We start from the raw sequence: 19,988 nt of genomic DNA on the forward strand, positions 1-19,988 counted from the left end.
TAAACAAAAATCGTGTGGCCATACTCACTTTCAGTTGGACTCTTTGGTGTATCAGTTGTCAAAGTAGGACTAACAGTCAAATCTGGTGCAAAGCAAAGTCATTGGATCTGGTTATACAATAAGGTATCTTAATGGGATGATTTAATCAATCCAATATCAACCTCATTTCTAGTAATTAGGCACATTTGTGATTCAAAAAATGTATACAAAGACCTGGGTAAGATAAAATCATTAAATTATTTTCAGTTTTTCTAACTAAAGATGACCAACACACCTGATGTAGGATTCACTGCTGTGCAGGGGGCCAAAGGAGAGGTCAAACCTGGTGAGAAGAGATGAGAAGAGAAATGTACATTTGTTTCATATCAAATAAAATAAAATGTTTTTTGTCACATGCTCCGAATACAACAGGTGTTACAATACAACCTTACCATGAAACACTTACCTTTAAAACACTGCATTGCTGAAAGTTAGAAAATATTTGCTAAAAAACTCTAAATAAATCAAATAAAAAAACATTTAAATAAGTAACAATAAAATAACAATAACGAGGCTATATACTGGAGGTAACTCAGGTAAAATGTGTATGTAGGAAGGTGTAATGTGACTATTCATACAGTTGGAGTCAGAAGTTTACATACTTCTGTTTACATACTTCTGACTTCAACTGTATGTTGGAGTCATTAAAACTCGTTTTTCAACCACTCCACAAATTTCTTGTTAACAAACTATAGTTTTGGAAAGTTGGTAAGGGCATCTACTTTGTGCATGACACAAGTAATTTTTCCAACAATTGTTCACAGACAGATTATTTCACTTATAATTAACTGTATTACATTTCAAGTGGGTCAGAAGTTTACATACACTAAGTTGACTGTGCCTTTAAACAGCTTGGAAAATTCCAGAAAATGATGCCATGGCTTTAGAAGCTTCTGATACGCTAATTGACATCATCTGTGTAACGATCTGAGTGTAGTGGGTGAGGAGTCAAGCGCAGGAAGCAGAGAGTTCAGGTGAGTGCTATTTTAATGCACCGAACAAACGGCGAACATAAGCAAACCCTCACGAACACACAGGGCGTAATGAGCAAACAAATGCCCCCAAACAGCGGGACTTAAACGGTCCAGGGAAAACCCACAAAATGGGAAAAACACAAAACCTATAGACATGCACTAAAACAGATGGTCAAATAATTAATCAAGGAACTCTGCGGGCCGGCTGACTAATAAAGCCTACTACCTAATTCAAAACAGGTGCACTCAATCAACACATAAGGAGGGGGAGGAAATAATCAGTAGCAGCTAGTAGGCCGGCGACGACGACCGCTGAGCGCCACCCGAACGGGAAGGGGAGTGTCCTTCGGTCGGAGTCGTGACAATCTGGGTCAATTGGAGGTGTACCTGTGGATGTATTACAAGGCTACCTTCGAACTCAGTGCTTATTTGCTTGACATCATGGGAAAATCAAAAGAAATCAGCCAAGAACTCAAATAAAATTGGAGACCTTCACAAGTCTGGTTCATCCTTGGGAGCAATTTCCAAACCCCTGAAGGTACCACGTTCATCTGTACAAATAATAGTACGCAAGTATAAACACCATGGGACCACACAGCCGTCATACCGCTCAGGAAGGAGACACATTCGGTCTCCTGGAGATGAACGTACTTTGGTGCGAAAAGTGCAAATCAATCCCAGAACAACAGCAAAGGACCTTGTGAAGATGCTGGAGAAAACAGGTACAAAAGTATATTTATCCACAGTAAAATGAGTCCTAAATCAACATAACCTGAAAGGCCGCTCAGCAAGGAAGAAGCCATTGCTCCAATAACGCCATAAAAAAGCCAGACTATGGTTTGCAACTGCACATGGGGACAAAGATCATACTTTTTGGAGAAATATCCCCTGGTCTGATGAAAGAAAAATTGAACTGTTTGTCCATAATGACCATCGTTATGCACATGCGTCGAATACAACAGGTGTTACAATACAACCTTACCATGAAACACTTTGTATCAACAATGCATTTTTTTAATGTAAGAAAATATTTGCTACCTTTGTTTAATTTTTTCAATAATTAAATAATTAAAAAGAAAAACACTTTTTAAAAAGCAACACAATAAAATAACAATAGCGAGGCAATATAAAGGAGGAAATTCAGGTAGTATGTAGACGTAGGAAGGTGTAAAGTGACTATTTATAGGTAATAAACAAAGAGTAGCAGCAGAATAAAAAAGGGGGTCAATGCAAATAGTCTGGTTAGCCATTTCATGAACTCTTCAGCAGTCTTATAGCTTGGGGGTAGAAGCTGTTAAGGAGCCTTTTGGACCTGGACTTGGCAATCCAATACCACTTGCCATGCAGTAGCAGAGAGAACAGTTCATGACTTGGGTGGCTGGAGTCTTTGACAATTTTAAGGGCCTTCCTCTGACCCCGCCTGATATAGATGTCCTGGATGGCAGGATTCTTGTCCCAAGAGATGTACTGGGCCGTACGCACTAACCTCTACGGTCGGATGCCGAGAAGTTGCCAAACCAAGCGGTGATGCAATCAGTCAGGATGCTCTCTATGGTGCAGCTCTATAACTTTTTGAGGCTCTGAGGACCCATGCCAAATCTTTTCGGTCTCCTGAGAGGGGATAGGCATTGTCATGCCTTCTTCACGACTGTCTTGCTGTGTTTGGACCATGATAGTTTGTTAGTGATGTGGACACCAAGGAAGTTGAAGCTCTCGAACTACAGCCCCGTCGATGTGAATGGGGGGGGGGGGGGGGGTTGGGATGCTGAGGAAGCGCTTGTTGTCTTGGCATCACACTGCCAGGTCTCTGACCTCCTCCCTATAGGCTGTCTCATCATTGTCGGTGATCAGGCCTGCCACCATTGTGTCATCGGGAAACTTAACACATTTGACTTCCCACTGTGTTGAGTATCAATGAGGCAGATTTTTTTGTTGCCTACCCTTACAACCTGGGTGCGGCTCGTCAGGAAGTCCAGGATCCAGTTGCAGAGGAAGGATTTTAGGCCCTGGGTACTTAGCTTAGTGATGAGCTTTAAGGGGAGCTTTGAGCTTTAGTCAACAAACAGCATTCTCACGAAGGTGTTCCTTTTGTCCATGTGGGAAAATGCAGTGTGGAGACGGTGGGATAATGGTGTTGATGTGAGCCATGACTAGCTTTTCAAAGCACGTCATGGCTACCGATGTGAGTGCTAATGGCCAGTAGTTATTTCTGTACAGCACTTTGAGATATCAGCTGATGTACGAAGGGCTATATAAATACATTTGATTTGATTTGATGAAGCAGATTACCTTGGCATTCTTGGGCACAGGGACTATCGTGGTCTGCTTGAACATGTCGTTATTACAGACTGAATGAGAGGTTGAAAATGTTAGTGAAGACACTTGCCAGTTGGTCAGTGCATGTTCTCAATATGCGTCCTGGAAATCCGTGTGGCCCTGCAGCCTTGTGAATGTTGACCTGTTTAAAGGTCTTACTCACATCAGCTACGGAGAGCGTGATCTCACAGTCGTCCGAAACAGCTGGCGATCTCATGCATGGTTCTGTGTTGCTTGCCTTGAAGCAAGCATAGAAGGGATTTAGCTCATTTGGTAGGCTTTCGTCACTGGGCAGGTCACAGTTGGATTTCCCTTTGTAATCCATAGAAGAATTGTTTGCAAGCCTGCTTTATCCGACGAGCATCAGAGCCAGTGTAGTTGGATTCGATCTTAGCCCTGTATTAATGCTTTGCCTGTTTGGTGGTTCGTCGGAGGGCATAGCGGGATTTCTTATAAGCATCCGGATTAGTGTCCCGCTCCTTGAAAGAGGCAGCTCTAGCTTTTTGCTCAGTGCAGATGTTGCCTGTAATCCATGGCTTCTGGTTGGCATATGTACGTTCAGATGAAGTCTGGGATTAATGTGGTATACTTCACAATGCCATCAGATGAATCCCAAAACATATTCCAGTCTGTGCTAGAAAAACAGTCCTGTAGCTTAGCATGCGGTTCATCTGACCACTTCAGTATTGAGCGAGGGAGTGATTTGTACACATCTCTGTGTGTGGAGTAAAGGTGGTCTAGAGATTTTTTTCCTCTGGTTGCACATTTGACATGCTGGTAGAAATTAGGTAAAATGGATTTATGTTTTCCTGCATTAAAGTCCCCAGCCACTAGGAGCACCGCTTCTGGATTAGCATTCTCTTGTTTGCTTATGGCCTTATACAGCTCGTTGAGTGCTGTCTTAATGCCTGCATCGGTTTGTGGTGGTAAATAGACAGCTACGAAAAATATAGATGAACTCTCTTGGTAAATAGTGTGGTCTACAGCTTGTCCTGAGATAATCTACCTCAGGTGAGCAAAACCTCTAGACTTCCTTAATATTAGAGATTGCGCACCAGTTGTTATTGACAAATAGACACGGACCACCACCCCTCATCTTACTGGAGGTTTATTGTTCTGTCTTGCCGATACACGGGAAACCCAGCCAACTCTATATTATCCATGTCCTCGTTCAGCCATGACTCGGTGAAACATAAAATACGGATGGTAAAGCAGGATTATCCACTTGCAGACAAATTCTCACCAAGCATCAGGATCTGTGGCCCCTGTATCGGTCGTCTACTCTTCATGCGAATGACGGGGCTTTGGGCCTGGTCCGTGAAATGACGTAAATATTTCTCCTTCAATTCATTAAGAAAAAATCTTCGACCTGCGAGTAATCGCTGTTCTGATGTTCAAAAGCTCTTTTCAGTCATAAGAGACAGTGGCAGAAACATTATGTACAAAACAAGTCACAACAAACACAAAAAAAACACCCAGAAAAGCACAATTGGTTAGGAACCCGTAACACGGCAGACATCCCCTCCGGCGCCATTCATATCTAAGAAAAGTACAACAAATTAGAGTGAACGTATGTAACGGATGTGAAATGGCTAGCTAGTTAGCGGTGGTGCACGCTAAATAGCGTTTCAATCGGTGACGTCACTTGCTCTGAGACCTTGAAGTAGTGGTTCTCCTTGCTCTGCAAGGGCCGCGGCTTTTGTGGAGCGATGGGTAACGATGCTTCGTGGGTGACTGTTGTTGATGTGTGCAGAGGGTCCCTGGTTCGCGCCTGGGTATGGGCGAGGGGACGGTCTAAAGTTATACTGTTACAAGTACAAGCAGCTATGAATAAGTCTATGAGTAAACCTGTTGGAGTTTTAGTGAATTAGAGTGAACTAAAAATGTAATTGCAAAGTAAGGGATACTTACTAGTTGGTCTCACTGTGATGTCAGGGGTCAAAGTAGAAGTAACAGTCGAAACTGCTGGAAATAATACAAGTGAATTCTGTATCTGATTACACAAATAGAAAGGTATTTGTTGTTTCTGTTAGAGAACAACACAACTCAGTCAGTAGAAAGATTCACAATTTCATAATCTGGCATAATATTGTTAAAACCCAGAACCTTAAAAGTGTATGGTGTACCATGGGATGCCCCGTTAACATCCCAAATAATGCTTACATGGTTATTCCCTTCATTAACTTCTAGAATGGTCTCTGCCACTTATGATTGCCTGCTGTCTGTTAAATGCTCTACATTGGGTGTCACTCTAGTATGGAACTGTGAAATGCAGAGATTGTGGCACAACCTGAACTGGGCGTTAACAGCAGCAAAAAAGGTTATCCTTAGTGGATTACCCCTACAATCCTCTTGCCTCAAATATGGTTATCATATTTTCAAGATATTGTTTGTATCGAGCGATCAGCGGCCATGATAAACAAAGTTTGGGCAAATACAATTGAGGTATGGGATGTGTTATGCAAAACTCTATCACATATCAGCACCTCTTGAACAAGCAATGGACCTACATGGTAAGGGAGTTGGGGGACGACATTTTATTTTCTGAGAATAATATAGAATATTTTTCATTGTAAACTCTGCTTCCTTCCTGTAAATGTATCATTTGTCTGAGAAAAGACAAGTAGTCAGCTAGAGATGGATGCTTACCCAGAACGCTTTCTGTGGAGGTTTGACCTCCTGGGCACATGCAAGAGAGAGACTGTTTAATAACAGTTAACACACAACACAACTTATTACGCCACTAAACTAAAATCATGTGGACTCTTGGGGGTGTCAGTTGTCAAAGTAGAACTAGAAGTCGAACCCGGTGCAAAGCAAAGTCACTGGATCTGATTATACAAAAATAAAGGTATCTAAATGGGTTGATTTAATTAATTAAATATCAACATATTTTTTTAATCAGGGAAAATGTGTGAGTAAAAACCTGGGTTCAATAAAGCTAGTCTATTTGTTTAGGTCCTATCTGCTAACTAGAGAAATATGACCAACACACCTGATGTAGGATTCACAGCTGTGCTGGGGGTCAAAGGAGAGGTCAAACCTGGTGAGAGGAGATTACACAAGAACAAATGTAAATTCATTTAATTTATTAGGTCATTTAATAAGCAGAAATAGAGAAGTACACTACACATTACCTACAAATCAGATAGACTGAAAGTACACAAATCTATACGAAATTACAGCAGCTATGAATGGGTCAATTCATAAATCAGATGGATATTCAGTGAATTAATGTAAACAAAAATATACATGTAAGTTAAAATGAGTGGATCTACTTACTGGTAAATGGTCTCGCTGTGGTGTCTGGGGTCAAAGTAGAAGTAACAGTTGAAACTAGTGGGAAGCAATATGATGACACAAGAATAAGATATAGCATTACAATTAATCTAAACCCTTGACTACAATTGGTATTTGCAGAGATGGTCATTTAGAGGTCCAACACACCTTCTGTAGGACTCACTGTCGTGCTGGGAGGCAAAGTAGATCTAGGACCTGGAGTCAAACTCACTGAGAAAACACATATTAATGAAATTAGCATTTTGTTCATGATCATATTAATGATCATCATGGTGTTGTTGTCCTTTTGAAATACCTTCATGACTTGTCTTTTCAAAGTGGGGAAAGTAGGACTATAAAATCACTACGGACAGATTGCTTCCTGCCCTGGTAGATTATATTTCTCCTCATTATAGAGATGATAAGACCAATTCATAAGGTGATCAAGTCTTTCAGGACAGATAAGGTGTTGATTGTTGTTGACAGCTTCCTAGAATAAAGTCACCATGTTATCTAACAGCAGAAGCCTAACAGCGTATAGATACGATCTCAACACTCGACTAGATGAACACAGACATTATAATACTTCTGCTGATGATCCCAGACGTTGGTGTTGAGGCTGGTGTCATATCTATAGAACAGCTTAATTATCTAACAGAACAGCGTCATTTACACATTTACACAACTATTCGTATTGCTGAAACTTGTGTTGCTTTAAAATAACTGCAGTGACACCTTAAAAGCACAAATGTGTAGTCTACCTGCTATAGAACGTGTCTGTATAGTTGTTGGATCGCTGATGTGAACTCCCACCAGATCTGAAATCATTTGGGATTGAAATGTGGTATTTAGTTCGTTGGTCAGAATGAATATAGTCATACTAAGAAGATGCTGAAATCAAAGTGAGTCAGATCATGAAGACCTGCAGCCCTGATAGATTTGTTTAGATAATGACTCACGTGCAAAGCTGTGCCCATCACTGCGTGGAGAGAGAGAGTTTGGTCCTGAGCTCAATCTGTAGTCACAGGTCACCTCCTTACGCCTCACTGACTGTAGGCGACTGATCAGATCACTATGTTTTGGAGTGAATTGACAGAACTGCTGTCTGGATGCTGAGGTGGCTTTTCTCTTCATGATCTTTGCTGTGAAGGATGGCTGACTCTCCTCTCCAACATACAGGTTACAGGTGGTGTCAGGACTGACAGATCCAGGAATCAAACAGATGATGTTGAAGTCCTCATCAATATTGACTGTAATGTCTGGTTTTGGATCTGTTAGGAAAGGACAGAGACTCCTTTTTGCATCACTGTATTTGAACGTAATGTATATGTCACAAGTGACACTGACTCTTACTAAACTAGACCCTGCCATTCTCTTTATATTACGTATCAGCATGTCTTATTTGATATCATGCCTATTTATGAGTGCCAAATAATCATGTGTGCTGTGTGTTTACAACGATTGCCTTTCACTTAATTCCTTACATTCTCACGTGTGAAATGAAATTGAATGAAATTGAATCGCACAGACAATTTTGCTTGTTTGTATGGTGTGTAGTGATTCCACAGATCTTCCTCTCCCTGCTCGGGAGGAAGAGCCGAACCCTGTTCGGGTAGAGCCAAACTAATCCTGCTCGGGTAGAAACGAATGAACAAACCCTGCTCGGAAGGACCCGGGAATCACCTGCTGTGTTAGTTTGGCCCGTTGCTTCTAGTTAGCCTACAGCCCTAAATCCCAGCCTATTTATACTTTTCTAATAGGACTGTAGTGATACTGTGTATTACTGTGTAACGCTGAGTTTATAAAGAACCTTTGATTGTACATTGGCCTCTCTGTGGTTGTTTGCGTGGGATCTTAGAACTCTACTTTTGACATATACATTTAAAATGTTTATTGTCTTCACAACAACTATTTGAAATTACATTGGATGAGATTGTGATTTAAACAGAATCATCCAAGACAATCTGAATATATAATTTCTTACCAAGAATAGTAACAGAGACTGAACTACTGTGCATCGATGGATAGTGAGATTCTACAGTGTAAAAACATCTCAGTTTGATCTCAGCTGATGAACTTTGACCTGCCCACGAGAGCAGCTCAGTCCCGGTGAGTGATTGCGTACAGGGTGAGGGTTTAGGATCTCTCCCCTCTGTGTAGAAGTAACACTGAGACACAGAGACAGATGGAGGAGTCTGACAGCTCAGCTGAACTGAGTCTCTCTCTCTGATGACTGTATAACTGACCGTCAGCCTGGGAGGAGGTGGATCTGTGAGATCAGGAGAATAGTGTCACTTTGAAAGTTGTATTTCAAAACATCACAGGTAACCCATACATACTAACACTATGGAAAATCCATTAATCAAATGTTCAACTATGTCAGCATTTATGTTTGTACAAAGTACAGTAAATCCTATCATTATGTGAAATTTAGACGTTTTGGAAATACGACAGAAGATCTCATTTTCAGAACGAGCATAATTAATACGGTATAACAGTGATGTGTATAATTTTATAAACCACCTACTTACCCTGAACAGTGACTGAGACAGGGTTACTTAAAGGAGATGTGTGAGACCTCCCTACAGGATAGTAACACGTCACTTTGACCACATCTGGAAACGTTTGATCTGCCCTCTTGAGCAGCTCTGTTCCTGTGAGTGTCTGAGTACAGGATGAGTCTGGAAGATTCTTCCTCCCCTCTATGTAGAAGTAACAGTGAGACACATGGAGAGATGGAGGAGTCTCACAACTCAGCTGAACTGATTCTGTCTCTCTGATGACTGTAGAACTCACTGTCAGCTGGGGAAGGTCTGTGAGAATTGGGGAATTAAGCATTTAGCATTTTGTGGTTTTGAGAAATTTAGGATCTTGAGTCAATTACTTTATGCAGCGACAGTATGGGAAATTAAGGAGATATAATATATTGCTTGTTTCACGTAATAGATTATGACAACACACAGTATGATAACATATCCCAAGAGGAACATGGTAATGATGGCACAACAGTACATTGTTTACAACCATTCAAATAGTCTTCTTACCCTGAATTGTGACTGTTGAAGGTTCACTGTATATGGATCTAAACTGTGAACCTTTAGCATTGTACTGACATTGTATTTTGACCTCAGCTGGTGAACTCTGACCTGTCCACCTCACCAGTAGTGTTCCTGTGAGTGTCTGTTGACAGGGTGATGGAAGGGTGAGTTCCACTTGCCCAGTCATTTTGAAGTAACACTCAGAGACAGATGGAGGAGTCTGACAGTTCAGCTGAACTGAGTCTCTCTCTTTGATGACTGCAGGAATCACTGTTAGACTGGGCTGAGGAGGATCTGTGAGATCAGTGGGATGATGTCTTTTTTAATTGAATTATAAATTCATTTTCAATGTTTAACTACTCATACAGATAATGTACAACTTAATATTATATGAGTTTGACAGAGAAAACAATTCAGACACTGTTGTCTATTTAAGCAATAAACAATGAGAGCCTGTGCCAGGAACAGCCCTTAACAGGGAGTTATCACACAATAATCCTCGGTTTCGATGGACATTTTGCTTTTGTAAAACGGTTGCCAACATTTAAACTAAACTAATGATTAAGGACCTGTCTTTCATTCAAGACATATTATTGTTCTGAGTAAATGTGTACATTTTAATTACATCCTTCCACCAAGACATATGCTCATTTTGGAACGTTGCTAAATGGGCACAGCCAAACAACGGAAGTGATGGATTTCTTTCTGACCAGAACTGTCCCAGAGCTTGGTGAGGTGTGTCTGCGCTTGTGCTGCAGCGGCAGGTGCACAAGACAAAACTTTACCAGCATCACACATATCGGTGAATCACTGTGACATATGAAATACAAGTGATAGTGTAATCAATCTGTAATAACTACGTAAAGAAGTAACAAACGTGTTAAATTATGTGATGTACAGTCATATCTAGGTCCTGATTGGTCAACAAGCTTATTTGACGCATCAAACAGTGTTATTTCACGTGTATCTTTTTTGAAATGCAACGACCCAAATGGAGTTCCATACTTTTACAGATGCACAATCGAGAGCACGGCAACTGCTCTGCCCCCAACCGTAAGGTTCTCGAGAGGGTAGTGAGGTCTGCACAACGCATCACCGGGGGCAAACTTAACTGCCCTCCAGGACACCTACACCACCCGATGTCACAGGAAGGCCATAAAGATCATCAAGGACAACAACCACCCGAGCCACTGCCTGTTCACCCGCTATCATCCAGAAGGTGAGGTCAGTACAGGTGCATCAAAGCAGGGGCCGAGAGACTGAAAACAGCTTCTGTCTCAAGGCCATCAGACTGTTAAACAGCCACCACTAACATTGAGTGGCTGCTGCCAACATACTGACTCAACTCCAGCCAATTTAATAATAGAAAATTGTATCACTAGACACTTTAAACAATGCCACTTAATATAATGTTTACATACCCTACATTACTCATCTCATATGTATATACTGTACTCTATACCATCTACTGCATCTTGCCTATGCCGTTCTGTACCATCACTCATTCATATATCTTTATGTACATATTCTTTATCCCTTTACACTTGTGTGTATACAGTAGTTGTTGTGGAATTGTTAGGTCAGATTACACGTTGGTTATTACTGCATTGTCGGAACTAGAAGCACATGCATTTCGCTACACTCGCATTAACATCTGCTAACCATGTGTATGTGACAAATACAATTTGATTTGATTTGATACCTTCCAGTGCATGACACACTGACATCACGTACAGATGCGCATGACTCTTGGCTGCAGTAAGAAAGCCACGCCATCTGCTCACATTCAACATAGCCTAGATTTATGTTTTTATTAGTTCTAAACAAAATAACTTTTGGGGGGGCTCTCATAACGCTTACAATGATGTGTTGATTCTTGCTTAAACAGTCACTAAGAATATAATTTGGTGCTGATCTTTGTAAATGAACTATTTTGGATGCATCAAGTTGTTAGCTAGAATGCTAAACACTCACTGACATGGCCATAGGCTGCAGCAAAAGATAGCCAAAGAGACATTTTACTGGTTGAAGTTGAAGTTATTTTTAAGTATAATGCATTTGATTTACAATGATGACACAAACGTTATATTAAGCAGGACTTTCGTACGACCCTTAAACTCCAATTATAATCCAAAAGTAGTGTGAAATGCACTCACATGCAACATGTAAATTAGAGGCTATTTTTGTTGGCGTTCTGTTCTGTCACCATAGTGGATTGAGCAGTCAAATGGAATGGTGAATAGACCATTTTTTTGTGTTTGTAAACGTTGCCACACGAGGGCGATGCGCGCAATGTTTGCAAACACAAAAAAGGGTCTATTCACTATTCCATTTGACTGCTCAATCTACTATCTCATCAGCCCAGCCAGGCAATTTATTATCTTGATCTCCACTGTAAAAAACATTTAGATATTATATCCCATTTATTTTAGACTAGCATTTGGTTTTCAACCGTGGAGATTTGTATTAATCTTGCTGTCTGTCTCATTCCACAGGGATGCTGACCCATGTTGACTCCAATCCTTCCCACAGTTGTGTCAAGTTGGCAGGATGTCCTTAGGGTGGTGGACCATTCTTGATACACACAGGAAACTGTTGAGCGTGAAAAACCCAGCACTGATGCAGTTCTGGCACCTTCTACCATACCCGGTTCAAAGGCACTTAAATATTGTGTCTTGCCCTTTCCCCCTCTGAATGGCACACATACACAATCCATGTCTTTAAACTGTCTCCTCCCCTTCATCTATTTACTGATTTAAGTGACATCAATAAGGGATCATAGCTTTCATCTGGATTTGCCTGATCAGTCTATGCCATGTTATGTTTTTTATACAGCAGCTCATGGAAGGATGAAATCGTATGAATAAATTAATCAAAATAACGTTTTTATTGAAAATATGTCAACCATTATTTGAATATTTTGGTAATCCGTTGTTTTGTCTGGTAGTCCAAAGAGTTACATATTGCAGCTTTAAATTCATAATAATGATACTGACCTTTGGCTTTGAGGTACTGGAAGGTATCTAGACATAACAAAATGGGTCATTATCATGGTCTTTTTGCCATTATGAAAAATAAGAAAACATGAGATGGAATCACTTTACACAAGCTGGCGAAGCAGAACAGTCTGTAATGCATTCACAGCCATGTTATCAAGCAGTGGTCATTCTTATCTGTACAAAATGTAAAATAATGACAGAGAAATATAAACCAATAGGATGATCAATGGAATAAGACACTTATTATAACCATAACATGCTGAAATATTAAGAGTTCCTGAAGTAAAAGACTAAAAGAGGGGAAAGAATAATGGAATATCCTGAAGCACAAACATGATGGAACGGAGAAATAACTCACCGAAAAGGAGGATGAGTAAAAACAGACGACCAGCCATATAAGGGATGAATAATGTCATTTTTTAGACAGCTACATACATACTGTTAGTCTGACTTCACAGAAGATGGTGTCAGTGACTGGGACAAAGATGAAATGTTTCAATAGAAAAGCAGATGTGGAGCTTGTTCAGAGGAAAACCACAGACGTCTCATACACAGGAAAACCACAGACGTCTCATATGGCAACTGTGGGCTAATGTCATGTTGCAGAGGACAAGGAGGCTGAACACTCAGAATAATTTATCGGTAATTATTTTTAGGTTCTAAAGCTACCTGTCTTCAACCAATTGTATTTTGTATCACTATTGCAGGCAATTCCATTTCAAAACCAACAAACTAACTTGTCTTTCGGAGAAAAATATTTATCTTCGACTTTTTGTTTAAAGTTTTTAACAGCTGCACAATGTTTAACTACAAAAACCCTGCAAGGGTTTTCATATTTCATTTGTTTGGTGAGTCACGTTTAATAATATGCCAGAGCAGTGACGGTAAACTGATAAACGCAGTAAAGGAAAGGAAAGGATGAAAGGAAGGAACGGAGGAGAGAAAAAAAAGCGAGTTCACACTACTCGGACTGATCAGTTTACCTTTAATGCTCTGACTGGTACCTACATTTCAGCGCCAGTTCAGATAAACCGCGTGCTTTGCTTGAAGTGCATAACATTGAACGTGTGTAGGCTGAGAATGCAATTGCTGTTTTTAAATGAACGTTTTTATATAGCCTAACTTTGATATTAACCGTTTGATCATACCACCTAAAAAAGCAGCAGCTTTGGTCAGATTACGGTTGATACATTTGTCAATTTCATTGTTAGAATCCAGTAAAGCGCCTGCTGTGGCACGAAAAACTCCTCTTCATCCACCCACGATGGTGTTGGTTAAAGAAGCGCTGAAGGAGTTGAACTCGAATCGTCTCATCGCCGGCCATTCGCGGCTACAAAACAGAGAAATATCCATCTGTGGACCTGATGAGGTTGAAGTACATGACACGCAAGACCGTGAAAATAGGAATCGAGGGCGGGGTATTGGTGAGGGCATCAACTCGATTGCAAACGGCGCACAGGGGAGGTTTCGGGTAAGTGACCCATGCATGTCTAAATCTTATTAAAGTACATGCCCAGTGTTTCCAGATTTCTATGAAATATGACCTATAATTTACAACATGAGTGAAATGGTTTTCCTTCCCAAAAATTGTAATTGAGTATGTTAAAGCAGCATTCCTGTTTGAATAGTGTTTTTTATTTATATATTACTACATTGGGCAATTAAATACAATTTCCAGTGGCACTCTGACTCACGTAATGATGAAGCCACCATATGCTACTACTCACGGTGATGGCCAATGCGCTCCTCTTGGCAATAGCCTATCTCAAGATCAGCTACTTTGAAAAACAGTGCTGCTGGTCACTACATTTTGGGAGTTGAGAAGTATATTGGTTCTAGAGACAGTCTTCTATTTTCAGCAACCAACTACATATCATCCATGGAAGGCAGTTCCAGTTCAAATCAGGACTGGCAGCCATTGCTAGTGTACCCATGAGTTTCCACTCAAATTGCCAGGATAAGAGGATCCCAAAATCGATGTAATATGTCTATGGCCACAACACAACAAGCTGTACATTTGGCATGCATGCTGCCCAAATTGCAGCCTTCCAGACTGTAGGCAACATGTAACTACCAAAATAAAGGAAACATTTGAATACATTTGGGACAAAGTTTATAGTGTGTGTGGGGTGCGTTTTCCTGTTATGGTTTAGATCGATTTCTAGAATTTATGCGCATTGAAGCTGTTCTTGCAGCTGGTGGAGGCCAAACACCCTTTTTAACACACTTTGTTGGCGTTTTTTAAATTTTTGGCAGTTACCTGCATATGACTTTACAGATAATTGTATGTGTGGGGTACAGAGATGAGGTTATTAAAAAATCATGTTAAACACTATTATTGCACACAGAGTGAGTCCATGCAACATATTATGCACCTTGTTAAGCAGAATTTTACTTCTGAACTTATTTTGGATTTCCATAACAAAGGTGTTGAATACTCATTCACACTTGTTTTTTGTTTTTTTCGTAATTCCACTTTTACATTTATTTTAATTTTAACTTTATTTAACTAGGCAAGTCAGTTAAGAACAAATTCTTATTTTCAACGACTGTCTAGGAACAGTGGGTTAACTGCCTTGTTCAGGGGCAGAACAACCGATTTTTACCTTGTCAGCTCGGGAATTCCATCTTGCAACCTTTCGATTACTAGTCCAACGCTCTAACCATTGGATTACCTGCCACCCCGATATGGGGTATTGTGTGTAGGTCAGTGACAAAAAAATCTCAATTTCATACATTTTAGATTCAGGCTGTAACACAACAAAATGTGGAAAACGTCAAGGGGTGTGAAGACCTTCTGAAGGCATTGTATGTTTTATCATTTAGATATAAAAGCACTTTATCTATATAGACCCCACATTTGGCAGGGTAGCCTAGTGGTTAGAGTGTTGGACTAGTAACCGGAAGGTTGCAAATGGGGTGTTAAATATTTGGACAAACTCATTTATGGTGTATTAAGGTAGTCAAACATTTTTCTATTTTGGTCCTATATTCTTTGCACCCAATAAATACATCAAGCTTGTGACTCAACAAACTTGTTGGATGCATTTGCAGTTTGTTTTGGTTGTGCTTTAGATTATGTTTTGCCCAATAGGAAATTAATTCTATCCAACCGCTATGGAAGGAGGTATCTCACAGTCAACATAATGTACATAATTACAGTAGATTTAACATTTACTAGGGGGAAGAAATAAGTCAAATGCTCAAAGGGGAATATGCACCGGACCCCTCCAAATAAAAAATATTTAAAAAGTAACTGATATTATGGATAGACATGTAACAGAAACCAGTTAATCAACTTATTTACAGTAACTGGATGTGTGATAAACCAAGGATGTCGTGTGAGAAAGAATGTATTTGTGTGAGATGTGTGAGACAGATACAGAAAGCCAGAGGTGAAGTTTCAGTGTGTCTGCAGAAGACTGTACAACCCATCCGGCTGGGCTGAGGATGCTGGTCTGTCGGGGGATTGAGCTGTATACGTGGTACGTATCAGACTAGAGAAAAGAAACAGATTCAGTTTAGGGCTTTGAATCTACAGTACAGTAATTGTAATTCATAAGGTATTTTATGAGGATGTAACACCAATCTTAAACTGAAAGTCAAAACACAGTGAGAGAAAGAGAGATACTTTTATACTCGAGTCAGTCTGCCTGTGAAAACAATGCTATATATAATTATAATAATATAGCAATATAATATAATACAATGAATAGGACATTTGTGCTGTACTTACATGTTCATTTGCAAATGCCTGTGAATCCACATCAACGGGACCTGCACATCACAGAGAGAGACAATTCCATGAGTAAGAGGTTGCATGTATGTATGTGTGTTTGAGGGGGATCATGTGTATATTATGTCTACATTGCATGTGTGTTACTTAGTCGAGTTTGGCTGTTAGTAATGCAATAGGGCAAACAGAAGTAGTGCAAGTAACAAGGCTTGATGTCATTTCACACTTCTCCTCATGTCTCAAACCACCCTGCAGATCTACAGATCTATTCTCACGCTGCTGATGCTCTGACACATTCATTTCTGTTTTAAGTGTTATATATGCGTTTTGATATGGTTAATATGGTTAGGCCCAAAGTTTAAGCATGTACAGCAGCTGTGCACTTGCAGATGGTCCCGAGATCTGAGGGACAAACCTGAGGGCTTGAACATGGACAGTACAGAAGTGATCTGAGAATCGATTCCAGCATCTCCTGAATCCACCTGTAGTAGAGAGAGAGGGAGAAGATGAGAGAAAATAGAGACTTTTTATCCTCCAGTCGTAACAAACTGTCTGTCTATGCTATTCTCTAACTCGTGACATGAACGGCACCCTCCTTTGTATCACAGGAAGTGTAGGTCGGATTTGTGTCTACACATGTCCAATGCAATCAAAAATAGTTTATACGACAAAACTCTGTACCTACTTAGGAACACATTTACAAGGTTTAACATGAATTAATGTATTAAGAAATTATTTCTGGTAATAATAAATACAAATACAAATATAAATAATAAATACATCTTTATATGGTAATTATAAATATTACCATATAAATACAGCTGTTAGTTTGATACTTTGAACATTCATATGCTGAAGCACTACTAATGTAACATTAAGGTCTTGATACTCAGATCAGATAGTCAGAGGGCAGAGGATGCTGGTGAGAGGAGTTATAGGAGGAAGGGCTCATTGTAATTGTTAATTGTTAATTTGTAATTGTAACTGCTAAAGCTAACTCTCTCTCCTCTGCTCTCATCCTTCTAGACCTATCGGCTGCCTTCGATACTGTGAACCATCAGATCCTCCTCTCCACCCTCTCCGAATTGGGCATCTCCGGCGCGGCCCACGCTTGGATTGCATCCTACCTGACAGGTCGCTCCTACCAGGTGGCGTGGCGAGAATCTGTCTCCTCACCACGCGCTCTCACCACTGGCGTCCCCCAGGGCTCTGTTCTAGGCCCTCTCCTATTCTCGCTATACACCAAGTCACTTGGCTCTGTCATAACCTCACATGGTCTCTCCTATCATTGCTATGCAGACGACACACAATTAATCTTCTCCTTTCCCCCTTCTGATGACCAGGTGGCGAATCGCATCTCTGCATGTCTGGCAGACATATCAGTGTGGATGACGGATCACCACCTCAAGCTGAACCTCGGCAAGACGGAGCTGCTCTTCCTCCCGGGAAGGACTGCCCATTCCATGATCTCGCCATCACGGTTGACAACTCCATTGTGTCCTCCTCCCAGAGCGCTAAGAACCTTGGCGTGATCCTGGACAACACCCTGTCGTTCTCAACTAACATCAAGGCGGTGGCCCGTTCTTGTAGGTTCATGCTCTACAACATCCGCAGAGTACGACCCTGCCTCACACAGGAAGCAGCGCAGGTCCTAATCCAGGCACTTGTCATCTCCCGTCTGGATTACTGCAACTCGCTGTTGGCTGGGCTCCCTGCCTGTGCCATTAAACCCCTACAACTCATCCAGAACGCCGCAGCCCGTCTGGTGTTCAACCTTCCCAAGTTCTCTCACGTCACCCCGCTCCTCCGCTCTCTCCACTGGCTTCCAGTTGAAGCTCGCATCCGCTACAAGACCATGGTGCTTGCCTACGGAGCTGTGAGGGGAACGGCACCTCAGTACCTCCAGGCTCTGATCAGGCCCTACACCCAAACAAGGGCACTGCGTTCATCCACCTCTGGCCTGCTCGCCTCCTTACCACTGAGGAAGTACAGTTCCTGCGCAGCCCAGTCAAAACTGTTCGCTGCTCTGGCCCCCAATGGTGGAACAAACTCCCTCACGACGCCAGGACAGCGGAGTCAATCACCACCTTCCGGAGACACCTGAAACCCCACCTCTTTCAGGAATACCTAGGATAGGATAAAGTAATCCTTCTCACCCCCCTTAAAATATTTAGATGCACTATTGTAAAGTGGCTGTTCCACTGGATGTCTTAAGGTGAACGCACCAATTTGTAAGTCGCTCTGGATAAGAGCGTCTGCTAAATGACTTAAATGTAAATGTAAATGTAATGTAATTTTTGAAATGGAATTAATGGAATGGAGTCAAACATGTAGTTTCAATGTGTTTGACTCCGTCCCATTAATTCCATTCCAGCCATTACAATGAGCCTGTCCTCCTATAACTCATCCCACCAGCCTCCTCTGTCAGAGGGGTACATGTGTACAGATTCCACTGTAATGTAGAATAATCACCATGACTCCGCTGCTCACCGCTCCCATAGACACCAAATCATCTACAACAGAAACACATTGAAAATTGAATTACAGTTCTTGTACATGCGAGTATATAGTTCGTCGTATGTGTGTGTATGTTTGATGTATTTTGTTTGGAACATACATTGTCTGTGATCATCCTGTCTGGATGTAGGTCTGTACAACATAAAAGTATAAGAAGGTTGTGGTAAGAACATCTCATCATGGACAATACAGAACTAAAGGTTGATACAATCTGCATCAAATTCACAAGCGGAATTCTTACCTCTGAGAATTGGTTTTCTCTGAAAAACAAATGAGGCTAAATTAATTAAATTGAATATAGTCTAACCTATACAATATGATCAAAATGAGTTGATAAATTAACCCATGCCAAAGGCACTTACATTAATGTTAGCATGGTACATTTTCAAATGATTTGTTTTGCAGAATCAAATGTACTCACTGGACCTCCTGCAGAGACAGACAGCTGTCAATCCTACCAGGAGTACACCCACTCCAGAAGCCACACCCACTGCTGCCTGCCATAATTGCCCCACTATTTGGTGACATGATGACATAGGGAGAGGTCATCAGCTCTTGTTCTTCTAAGAAAATGTGCACAGCTCTGTTTTCATGTGTGAGAAAAGACAGCTAAGAAAAGGATACTTACACAGAATGCTTTCTTGACTGTTTGATTCCACTTCACTTTCTGTGGAGCTTTGACCTCCTGGTCACATGCAAGAGAGAAGGACAACTTAATACCAGAGTTTGGTAAATATTTCTAAGAAGAGACAAATTGTTTGATTAATCCTAATGCATTGACTGAATTTACATGTGGCTATATTTGAAAAATTGGTTTATGCTTTAATATACAAAAATATTTAGCAAACTAAATTAAACCTATTGGCTAAACTTACTTTCAGTTGGACTCGCTGGGGTGTCAGTGGTCAAAGTACAGCAAACAGTCGACGCTGATGCAAAGGAAATCATTGGATCTGATTATAAAAAAATACATCTTAATGTGTTGATTTTAATCAATCAAATATCAACCTCTTTTTGTAATGAGGCAAATTTGTGATGTGGAAAAACAAAACATGGAGAAGATAAAGCTACTCTATTTGTTTTACTTATA

The 19,988-nt window shown here is 40.7% G+C and overlaps 1 protein-coding gene and 1 long non-coding RNA gene across 4 annotated transcripts in view; both read right to left on the reverse strand.

The window, feature by feature from the left end:
• LOC115142707 (mucin-2-like) overlaps window positions 1-17,223 on the reverse strand; it is a 67,153-nt gene extending 49,930 nt beyond the window's left edge. Inside the window, exons 1-16 of one of the 3 annotated variants that reach the window (XM_065001689.1) lie at window positions 16,797-16,870; window positions 16,382-16,422; window positions 13,004-16,142; window positions 12,643-12,669; window positions 9,653-9,940; window positions 9,140-9,421; window positions 8,593-8,877; window positions 7,568-7,879; window positions 7,370-7,426; window positions 6,777-6,839; window positions 6,612-6,665; window positions 6,325-6,372; window positions 5,979-6,008; window positions 5,241-5,291; window positions 275-322; window positions 29-82 (exon numbers count right to left, since the gene is read on the reverse strand). In XM_065001689.1, coding sequence (XP_064857761.1) covers window positions 29-82; window positions 275-322; window positions 5,241-5,291; window positions 5,979-6,008; window positions 6,325-6,372; window positions 6,612-6,665; window positions 6,777-6,839; window positions 7,370-7,426; window positions 7,568-7,879; window positions 8,593-8,877; window positions 9,140-9,421; window positions 9,653-9,940; window positions 12,643-12,669; window positions 13,004-13,061 — 1,657 coding nt within the window. In that variant the 5' untranslated portion in view covers window positions 13,062-16,142; window positions 16,382-16,422; window positions 16,797-16,870. Of the gene's footprint in view, window positions 1-28; window positions 83-274; window positions 323-4,421; window positions 5,101-5,240; window positions 5,292-5,978; window positions 6,009-6,324; window positions 6,373-6,611; window positions 6,666-6,776; window positions 6,840-7,369; window positions 7,427-7,567; window positions 7,880-8,592; window positions 8,878-9,139; window positions 9,422-9,652; window positions 9,941-12,642; window positions 12,670-13,003; window positions 16,143-16,381; window positions 16,423-16,796 lie in introns of those variants that run through there. The other 2 variants (XM_065001690.1, XM_065001691.1) reach the window with 2 other exon arrangements.
• A 1,513-nt stretch (window positions 17,224-18,736) lies between these two features.
• Window positions 18,737-19,388, reverse strand: LOC135560212 (uncharacterized). The gene is made up of 4 exons (XR_010458796.1): window positions 19,320-19,388; window positions 19,140-19,158; window positions 18,999-19,030; window positions 18,737-18,894 (listed from the first exon to the last, which is right to left on the reverse strand). It is a non-coding gene; the product is annotated as an uncharacterized LOC135560212 (long non-coding RNA).
• Window positions 19,389-19,988: the final 600 nt, after the last annotated feature.

This window comes from Oncorhynchus nerka, linkage group LG15, assembly GCF_034236695.1.
Source record: "Oncorhynchus nerka isolate Pitt River linkage group LG15, Oner_Uvic_2.0, whole genome shotgun sequence".
Lineage (NCBI taxonomy): Eukaryota > Metazoa > Chordata > Actinopteri > Salmoniformes > Salmonidae > Oncorhynchus > Oncorhynchus nerka.